The 11,251-nt window shown below is 33.0% G+C and overlaps 1 protein-coding gene across 1 annotated transcript in view; it reads left to right on the top strand.

Moving 5' to 3' along the window:
* Nucleotides 1-11,251, top strand: part of LOC106469942 (spermatogenesis-associated protein 13-like) — a 76,245-nt gene that overhangs the window by 31,203 nt on the left and 33,791 nt on the right. Inside the window, exon 2 of the mRNA XM_013930463.2 lies at nucleotides 6,880-7,911. Coding sequence (XP_013785917.2) covers nucleotides 7,039-7,911 — 873 coding nt within the window. The 5' untranslated portion in view covers nucleotides 6,880-7,038. The remainder of the gene's footprint in view (nucleotides 1-6,879; nucleotides 7,912-11,251) is intronic.

Below are 11,251 nucleotides of genomic sequence, written 5' to 3'. Positions count from 1 at the left end.
TAAAGTGATGAGAAACATACTGACTGTGGAAATTCTGTGTACTAAAAGTTGTATCGAGGAAGAATAAACTGATTTAATTAAGAAGGGACTTGTATCGCTGAAGTTCCTTGGAAAGAATTTATACCAGAATTTAACAAACAAGCAGATTCGCAACAGTAAATTTAAGCAACTTATTGATCATTCCTTCATTGATGTTATTGTTGTATATCAAAAAGATCAAAGGTCTAACACTAAGCCCAGAGATAACTCACTTGTGACATTTTGTTTAGGTAAGCTATTCTGTCATGAGTGTGTGTGTGGTGGTTGTGGTGGGAGCTGTACTGTTGGGAAGAATTAGTTCAAGCTCCTATATAAAGAAATTTCCCTCAGTGACACACAAATACAACCTTTTCGTTTTGTCTCTCTCTTCACATATATTGTATAATATGTTTGAATTGGTGAGAATAATACCCTGTGAGGGACAGTTTATTTGGGGAGGCTAAGTCTGTGGACAAAAGCCTGTAGGGAATAAAATCTAATATCAGAAGATCTCGGAAAAGAAGAGTTGTTATAGAACTGGGAAACCTGGTCATCACAGCCAAGACTGTGAAGAACCAACAACTGTTAATAAGCCAAGGAAACAATATCCTAAGGATGAGTTTTTTAGCTCATCTTGGTCAAAGGAACAACAAAGAGGTAACTATACATTGGAAAAAAAAGAGGAATTAACTGATATTATGCCCCAAATAGAATATGCTTATTATTTAAAGAAACCAGTCCACAAGTCTGTGGGTTTATTGATGGGACGCCTTGCAGTATGTTTATCGACACTAGTTCTACAGCTAGAATAGTTTGACCTGAGATGGTAATGAAAGGTGGGAAATTACCTCCAACAATGAATGAAAGACAAAAGTTGGAAGTTACCCTTATTGTAGGAAGCTTCTCTACACCTCATGATATGTGGATAATTTACTTGAGGAAGAGTGCATATTAGGAACTGACTTCATGTGGAAACATGAATTCAAGATAAGGCTACTTTCAATTAGCTTCAAAGTCTATGACTAGAAAACCCCTGTGTACTACATAACAATTATTACACCAGAGCTTGAACTGCTAGTGACAACAAGAATTGCAGAGATTGTGCCACCAGAAAGTGAAATACTCAGACCAGAACTTGTTAGGAATAATTTAGACATAGTGACTTGGCCATAGTAGAACAAACACTCTACCATGTCCCGAGGGATTAATGGTTGGAAGAATTGTCATGAATCTGAAGAATAAAAATTTCATCATTTGGGCCATGAACACAAATAAACATAAAATTCAAGTCAAGTCTGTATGTGACATTGTAAAATGTGAAGCTTTACAGGCAGTACTTCCACATCACAGAACATCAGAAGAAGTCACCATTAAGGCAAAATATAGGAAGTCTGTCAAATCCTCACACAATGACAGTTTAGTGTAATGTTTTATTTCTGTATTAGAAGTGTTCAAGGGACATTACAACAGTTTTTAAATGAATCCTTACTGCAAATTTTTATTTTCAGTCAACTTTCTTTTATGTACCATTTTTGATGGCCTAATGTCTTGTTTTGACCAATGCTCCTGATCTTCTCTAACTCTCTGTCTCCTGTCATAGCATTCAATTTGAACCTCTTAAATTGCTTTTCTTGAAACTATCCTTTGTACTATTTGTGAGACAACCTGGTCTTTTACTTCCAGCATTCTTTTTCTGTAAGAAACTTGTCTATCTTGAATATTTAAAAATTCATTTTTAAAAATTTTTCCACATTTGAACAGCTTCTCCAATTAATTCAGCTGTATAATTTGTAATAGATAATTCTTGTATCATCCTTTCAGAATTTGCTCACTTGATGTCTGTAACGAAAATCTTGTTATACCTGATCACCATATACAGTAAACATCAAGCCTTAAACAGCAATGATCACTTGCATAAAGATTTTCCCAACCCCACCATATCAACCATATCTGTATTAAAAGTTAAAAATAATTCTAAAATATCACTGTTCCTAGTAGGTTCCCTGACAATTGGTGAAAAAAATCATCCTGAAAGACTTGTGAAAACCTTTTTCCCTCGTGACTCAAATTTCCAATATATGTAAGACTGAAATTAAAATTCTCTATAATTATGACCTCATTAACAGCTGAAATATAATTCTCACTGTATAGTTTCTTATTCATTTTATCAGTTTCATCTAATAATCTGTAACAAATCCCAACTAAAAGCTTTCTCCCCTACTCTACTAACAGAAACCCGAATAATTTCAATTTTCTTGCTATTATCTTTGATATCCTCATCTTCAATCAACAGAATGTAACTCTTATACTCATATTTTACATATAACGCCACTTCTCCCTCTATTTTTAGTACTGTAACTCTATTTAACAGCCTATAACTCAGTATTTTAAAGAAATTTCTGTCATCAGAATTGTCTACATCTAACCAAATTTCAGTTATTCCAATTATGTCAAAAGCTTCAATTCAGACTAATGTTCTGAAGTCATCTGTTTTATGTCTTATACTTCTATCATTAAAATAGTAACAAATTAGCTAACCCATAAACTGTTTCTGTACTTTGTTCCTACTCTCCAATTTTTATACTTATCTTATTTTTCTGCAGTTAATTTATCCTGTCCATTTCCGCTGTGTAGTTTTAGTTGGTCTTACAGCTGAGTTAATTGCCCTTGCGAACAAGTCAGTCACTAACCTAAAGTATAAACCATTCAACCATTCATTCTAAAAAGTTTCTTTTTGGAATGGAATTCACCCCACAAGTCCAAACAGCCAGTCTTCTCATTCTTTCATATTAACCTAAGCCTAGCATTCAGCCCTAGTGCCCACTTATAATCTCATTTCCACAATTAAGTCTTGGCCATAGTTCTGACAGAATTAAGTTATGACCCTTTTCTTAAAATGTTTTATCAACCTCTCTACTTACCATTAGCTCTTCTGAGCTACCATTCCCTACATCATTAACCCTATATGCACTATTAAGACTGCATCACTGCTAGCACCCTTTACTTTATCACTTGCTCAGTCAGTTATATCCTCCACCCACAGCCCCGGATAGCATAATTTAATTATTTTCTCTCTGTTTACCTCATAGACCATCCTATCAACTTTTGTGTTATTCTAAGATTAATATAAACATTTTGTATAACTTGTATTGCTGCAAAATAAATCTTACTTTCTTTTTTTAAAAATGGCCTGGTGGGTAAGGAGCTTGACTTGCAATCTTTGGATTGTAGGATCAAAATGCATCACTGAACATACTCACCCTTTTAGACATGGGGGGATTATAATGTTATGTTCAGTCACATGATTTATTGTTAAAGAGTAGTCAAAAATTGGTGGTAGGTGATGTTTACTAGATGCCTTCCCCCTAATCTATCACTTCAAAATTGGGATGGTTAGCAATAGGTAGCCCTTGAGCAACTTTGCATGAAATTCAGCAAAAAAAACAAGCAAAATATTTTCAAACAGTATTTTTATCCATATTTTGTAACTGATACTATTGTTAAATTTCTTGTGATTGTAGAATTATTACATATTCATACTGCTTAAACAATATTTTTATCTTCCTACTTTTATTTTGAATCAAAGACACAAAAAATATGAATAATATACTTCTGTTAAGTTGTAATTGTAAAAAAAGAATTGTAGTATAGCCATGTTGCATTTTAGATGTAAAAAAGAAATAAAGACAATATTTGTGTTACATTTTAAACAGAAGAAGTTAATAACTGTTTTACATTCTTATTTTAAAATAGAAATGATCTAAAGCTTCTTATTAGAATAACAGAATGGCATTTCTATTTATTCCACATAAATATAACTTTGTTATATCAACCATTGGCTTAGTATTGATTTTGATAAGGACAAAACACTGTTAGTTAAGGGTTTTATTTGTTAGTGCTCATATTGCTTTTCTAGGAATACTACAAAGTTTGGTGAAAGACAAGATTTTTATGGTTAAGATGTTTGTCATCATAAAGTTTAGATTTGAATTAAATGCATAACAAGTGATGTCTCTGCTCTACTTATGTATATCACCTTGAAATATCTATATGCTAAAGTTTTTAAATAACTTGTATTTCATGTACAGAAGCTGTTAAATTTTTTCCTGTGTAAGGTAATATGTAACCAAACTCTCCAGTTTGCATTACAAGACATTTCACCTGTGATCTGTCCAAAAATCTTCTAAGCCTGACAAATGGCATAGAATTACATAGTGCTCTAAGTATAGGAAACTGTATGTAATTATCTTGTAATTACTAAACACAGACATTGTAAACTACATGTGCCTTCATCTAACTGTTTATGAAAAAATACGTTTTAGGGTTTGGTTGTACCTTGACTACTGGGCTACAACATATGAAGCACCCACTCTCTTTTTTTTAGACATGTCCCAGAATTTTTATGCATTGTTTCTTCAATTATAGCATTAAATATCCCGATAAAAGGTCACATATCTCATTTAATGCCTGGCAGTTCAATGGCAATTCTATAATTAGTTTTTGCTTTTGGCCCTGAGGCAGTATGTTATATTATGCCTGTATTCTGGTCTTTAAATTAATGTAACTCTGTTACTTGTCCCCAATTAAATTATATCATTACCTATTCTCTATACAGTTTGAAAATTGTTATCATTAATTGTAGAGATCTTATGGTTAAGTGTTTGTTCAGTATGGAGAAAGTTTTATGAATACTAAACAGTCACAAATTGAATAATTTTCATTTGGTATAATTTAAAGGTTAAGGTTATAAGAAATCTCATTTCTTCAAGAGAAGTAGCAACTTATTAAGTTGAATAGTATACAACTGTTGTTATGCATTGATGTTACTTTTTTTACATTTTAAGGAAAAAATGCTTGTGATTTTGAGTTTTTGTTTTTGTTTTTTTTCTGTTTTAAGTTTAAGCTTTAGAATTTCGTTGCTTAATGATGTCTATATACTAGTATAAAATACCCATACTTTGCTGTGGGGTTCAAAGGCCCCATTATGATTCACAGAGACCACATTGTACAGATCAGGTTCTTCATTGCCCTCAATCTCTTCTAAAACTACCCCAAAGAGGATAGTACTCACCCCCCCCCCTCCAAAAATAAATAAATAACCAATAGGACACTCGCCCATACGTCAAGTTTAGCCCCACTAACTTGTGAGTGGGAGTACAAACACATTTTCAAAAATAATACCCGTGTAATCCCAAGGTAGGCCAGAAACACAAAATCCAATGCCAGATATTAGGTTGTCAAGCAATTAATGTCGCTTTTTTTAGATTAAAAATACGAACAACTTGTATATCAAAAGAAAACATTTAGTAAATGAAATAGTCTCCATTCTTATCGATGATGCTTTTCCATCTTACAATCAGGTTGTTAATGCCCTGATTAAAGAAATCACTTGGCTTTGAAGCAACAAAACATGTCGATGTCTTCTTTAACACCTTCCACATTTGCATATGTTTTCCCATTCAGATGATGTTGCAGTGAACGAAAAAGATGGTAATCTGATGGTGCCACATCTGAACAATATGGTGGGTGTGGGAGAACTTCCCAACTCAATTCTATAATCTTGTGTTGCGTTAAACATGCCACATGCATTTTTGTAGAGAAAAAGAACACCTTTCCGGTTGACGAGTGAAGGGCATTTCTGATGAAGGGCTTAATTTAAATGCCCCAGTTGCTGACTATAGATCTTTGCATTGACAGTTCACTGTGGATTGAGGAGTTTGAAATGAATTATTCCTTTGATGTCCCACCAACTGCAAAGCATCACTTTCTGTGGATGGAGTCCAGGTTTTAGGGTCAGAAGTAATTTTTTGTCTAGGACTGAGCCATTGTTTTTGGTGTTTAATATTCACATAGAGAATCCATTTTTCATCACCGGTGACAATTCTGTCCAAAAATGGTTCACATGCATTATGCCCCAAAAGAGACGAAGCAATGTTCACATGTTGGAAACAATGATCATCGGAGATTTTGTGAGGCACCCAAACACCTTCCTTATGGAGTTTTCCCATATTCCTCAGATGTTTATGTATTGTTTCATGAGAGACATGCAATTTCAGGGCCATTTCACGTCTTAAAGCGTCTTCAGAGCATCAATATCAATTTGAACATGTAGGCCCCTGCCATCACAGTTTTTAAGGCTGAAGTCACCAGAACGAAATTTGCTGAACAATCGTTGACACTTATGAACGTTTAAAACATTTCCATATGCTTCTTTGATATTCTTTGTGGCTGCAGAGGCATTGTTTCCCTTCTTTTATTCAAACAGCATTACATATTGAATGTGTGTCCCATTGTGTGCCATAACTATAAGGGATTAGAGTATACTAATATATAGGCTACACTAATGTGACATTTAGGCATTTCATTTAACTATTATACATGATGTACATTTATTGGGGGGAGGGGGTAATGTTCCAAAACAAGATATTAATTTCTTGATGACCTAATACATATTTAGCAACCCTGAAAACCTTCTCGTACACCCTTATCATGCCTGTGTGACCTTTTGGGTATGTTTTAGCCCCCATTTGTAGGGGGATATGCTATATAGATAAAGACACCCCAAGAGTGCTAGCCAACTGTGGGAAGAGTTTGTGGGCAAACAAATAAGTTCATGCACAACACAGATCAATATAAGACTAAAACTAGAAGTATATTTAAACATTTAGTTCAGTCAATGAATGAAAAAAAACAGCTTGAATGTTTTAGGAAAACCTAAAAATTAATGCTTGAGCACTTTATTCGTCTGAATACAGTTTTGAGATTTGTTTTTATTTGTAAAGTACGAAGTAAAAATGAATTACTTTAGGATTTCTATCCTAGTTTATATTAGTATAAGATTTGTTTTTTGTTAATCTGCAGGGGACAAAAGATTTTCTGTATCAAGATTATGATCCTGTTGCGCCTTTACTGGTAAATAGGTCAGAAGTACCAGAATCAGTCTCTCAGCAAGCAGAACTTCATACCATTTCTCGTATAAATGACCCACAGACTTCAACAAGAAGGTTAGACCTTCTCATCATGGGTATAGACAGTAATCACGTTGGTCCAAATGTTAATAGCATTACTACAGACATGGCAGACCCTATCCAATTGACTTCAAAAACTCTTCTTAGCCCTAAGAAGAAATCTATGGCGTTATCTCGGCTAAAAAAGAACCAGCTTATCTCCAAGTCAGAACGTCAACTAAAAACCTATAGTGTACCTCAGTTTGAAGCACATAGTAGTGAAGATGTGCGACAAGGAGAATTCAGTCAACACCGACCTTGGTCACAAATGTACTGTGATGATGAAACTCAGGAAGTATTAGATAACTCTTTTCGAGTTTCTTGTGATACGACAAGTGATAAGAAGTTGTGGTATAACTACAGTGATGGTTTTCAACAACCAAGTGTATCAGGTGGTGAAAAGAGTGCATCTTCAACATTTAGCCATCATTCATCAAATCGAACATCTAGTCCACGATCACTGGGAAGTGATAGTGTTCTCCAGAAGTTCAGAAAAACATTTTCTTTACGCTTTCAGAAGAATAAAAAAGATGCTTCTGTCTCTGGAATACCTTCTACAAATGTTGAACAGAATGATAGCTCAGATGATTCCCTTTCAAGAATGACTTTGTCAGGGGAAAGTGACCGAGGTTCTCTATCTCAGGAAGGTATAACAGACTTCCGTGATAATCCTGAACATTCTAAAAAATCTCCCCAAAAGACAAGTGAAATAAATAAGTGCAGAAAAGATGATGAAGTAACAGTCAGTTCTCGCATTGGATCTATGGTATTAAGACCTTCCAAAGAAAGAAAGAAATCAACAGAAAGACAAAACCGGCATAGCCTCAAGTTATCTAATGTTTCCACTTTTGGTTCTCCAAAACACTCAAAAGTTTCATTGAGTCAGGTGGAGTAAAAACTTCATAGTTTATTGTTTTAGATAAAATTACTTCAAGTTGTGATGAAATTTAGCAGTGTGTTGGTAAATTCTAATTCACATTAAGAAAATTTGTAATTTAAGAAAGCCTTAAATCACATTTAGAAAATAAATACAAAATGGAAAAGTTATCAACATTTGGAAGCTGAAAAAATATTAGCTTTGTAGCAACATTTCAAAATATTGTATTTCACTTATTTATCGTTATAAATAATCTTGTTTTGAAATTAAAAGTTAAGTATGAACTCAAAAGGTTTTTTCTTTTAAAAATATCTTTCATTGTAATATAAAACACTGGAGTTTCAAGACATGTAAGTAAGCGATGCTAAGCTATTGTGTTGCGAAAAATTTACTCTTTTTTATTTTCAATAGTGTTTCTTCTTTTCTCACAGTTTTGATCCAGTGCATATAGTATTGTGTTGTTTTGGAGTAACACTATGACTCACACCCAAATACCATTTGAGATTTTTATGTTGTTTAATTACAAAGAGCCTTTTTCTAGTTGTTCCTTAAATTATGACTTAGTACATAAAATATGTTAGCACTACAGGAAAAATTATTAAAAGGGTCACAGTTACTAGTTAGGTCATTGGGCACGATGCTATTGTTCATTATTACTAGTGAGGTGTTATGATTTTATGAGGTCACTGCCCAGTTTTACTAGTTTAGCAGTTAGGTATAATTTCATAATGTCATTGCTCAGTGGTACTAGTTTGGCCATCAAGCATGATCTTATGATGTCATTGTTTAGTGTTACTAGTTTGGCCATTATGATCTCATGAAATTGTTCAGGGTTACTAGTATGGCCATTAGGCATGTTCTCATGATGTCATTGTTCTGTGTTACTAGTTTGTTCACAAGACAAAAGTATAGTTTCATGATATTTTTGTTGAGAGTAACAAGTATTGCATTAACCATAGTTCCATGATGCCATTGTTCAGTTTAATAGTATAGTCATTAGGCAAGGTCTTATAATGTCATTGTTCAGTGTTGCTAGTTTGGCCCTAAGGCAAAAGCATAATTTCATGATATTGTTTTTCATTATTACTAGTTTGGCATTAGCCATTGTTTCATGATTCCATTGTTCAGTTTACTAGTATGATCATTAGGCAAGACCTCATGATGTCATATTGTTCAGTGTTATAATTTGGCCATAAAGCATAGTTTCATGAGGTTGTTGTTCTGTGTTACTAGTCTAGCATTAGCCATAGTTTCATGACTTTATTGTTCAGTGCTACTAGTTTGGCCATTAGACACAGTTTCATGATGTCATTGTTCAGTGTTAATAGTTTGGCCCTTAGGCATGACCTCATTGTTTAGTGTAATGTATGAGTAATGAAATCTTAATCGTTGCATGTGATCCAAACTGTTCTTGTAGTCTTTGTGTAAATATTACAAAAACTTGTGCAAAGAATTTTAGATTGTATAAATACACTTGCAAAATTATGATTTATTGGGGTACTGTGTTAGATTATTAAGATATTGTAGTTACTGTACATATAGGATTAATTTTCAATGAAAACAATACTGCAGGATTTTTGTGTGTTAATAGTAGACCTAGATGAGATCATATATGTTTTTAATATATTAACTGTTTTTAATATCTGAGGAAAAGTAGATTTTCATCAAGCCCTTTGATGGATTTTTAAGATTTAATAAAACTGATATAGATTGATACAATTTAATTATTTATCTTTATCCAATAAATAATCAGTTTGTGTTTCTAAAAACAAAAATAATTTGTGTTTATTGGGTAAAATATTAAGATATATATATATATGTGCTGCAGTGCTGCTTTTAGTTGAGATTTCCCAGAAGAGAAATTATCTTTGGTATACATTGAAATATCATTCTATAAAAAGAAAATTATTTATTGCAAACTGAAGTCAAGAATTCAATGTTACTGTTAGTGAAATTGAAAAACTTTAATAACATTTAAATTGGACAATGAGAAACCTTCTTTTAGATTAATAAAGTTTAGAGATGGCTTGAATGGATAACAAAGAAATCTTTATTATAAGTTTAACACAATAACAAATATACAACGTTTTGTCATCATTATACCTGATGATGACAAAAACCTTGTCAAAGTATTGTACATTTGTTACTGTGTTAAACTTGTAATAGTTTGTTTTATTACTCTTTGAAGCCATCTCTAAACTTCTTTAATGACATTACACGAGTATCCTCTGTTAGAATTTAAACAATGAAGTAAGGGTTTTGTACTGACATTTTGTTCCTAACCAAACACAGTAAGCTATATATGGTAATGGAAAATGGAAACATTTAATTTGTTTAAATTTTTTTGTTTTCAATGAAAATGGCAAAACAGTTGAAAAGCAAACTGCAAGCAATGTTAAGTATGTGACATAGGTTGTCTGTGTGATAAAACATTTACCAAATTCTGGCCCTTATGTCCCATGATTGTGAGGGAGATAATTTAAAAGGAGGAACAGATTAAAAGCAATATTAATCGTACTACCACTACAGTAGCAACTAAATCATTCAAGAACAGTTTGCCTGTTGAGCTTGATGATGATAAAACTGACAGTATGAGTGAAAAAGAAAGAATAGTTAAATCATTTTCTACTCCAAGTAGGTAAAAAGTCCAGAAGACTGCATCAATTTGAAATTACTGGACATGTGAATAGATTGACAAGACAAGAATTAAGAAAGAGAGAAAGAGAATTTTTAATTGCCTGTTTGCTTGAAGTATTTGTGCATTAAATATCATTCCTTTCTACAGCACTTCATTTGCTAGTTTACAAACTTTATAATAATTAGTTGTGAGGAAATTTTTATTGTGGAAAACAAATATAGCCAGTCTTTTATTTATTCATCAGTAGTACTGATGAATAAGTGCAGATTACACTGCAGAAATGTTTTTGAGCATCATTGGATTGGGACTACCAGAAGTACCTTTGGGCATGACATCAGCTTGTACCAAGGCCACTTGGGAAGAGTTGATGAATCAGTTGTATTCACACTTCCAGTGCAGCTCATACAATATAGCTATTTACAGATGAGGAACAGAATATGAAAAATATTTTCGTCAAACTTGTCCAAGGACAAATAAGATATTAAACTCTAAAAAAGAAAAGTGCCAGTTGCCATTTTGAAATATCAGTTGCTCTAGCATTCCATTTAATGAATACTCATTAAACCTTTTGCAACTCAGTGTGTTTAGCAATTATTAGGTTGTCAAGAAATTAATGTTGCATTTTGGAACACTTTCATTACCCCCCCCAAAAAAAAACTTACATCATGTATAATAGTTAAACGAACTGCCTAAACGTCATGTTAGTGTAGC

Source organism: Limulus polyphemus, unplaced genomic scaffold (genome assembly GCF_000517525.1).
Source record: "Limulus polyphemus unplaced genomic scaffold, Limulus_polyphemus-2.1.2 Scaffold3734, whole genome shotgun sequence".
Lineage (NCBI taxonomy): Eukaryota > Metazoa > Arthropoda > Merostomata > Xiphosura > Limulidae > Limulus > Limulus polyphemus.
The sequence above is the reverse complement of the archived record's forward strand: the minus strand, read 5'-3'. Positions and strand labels throughout refer to the sequence as shown.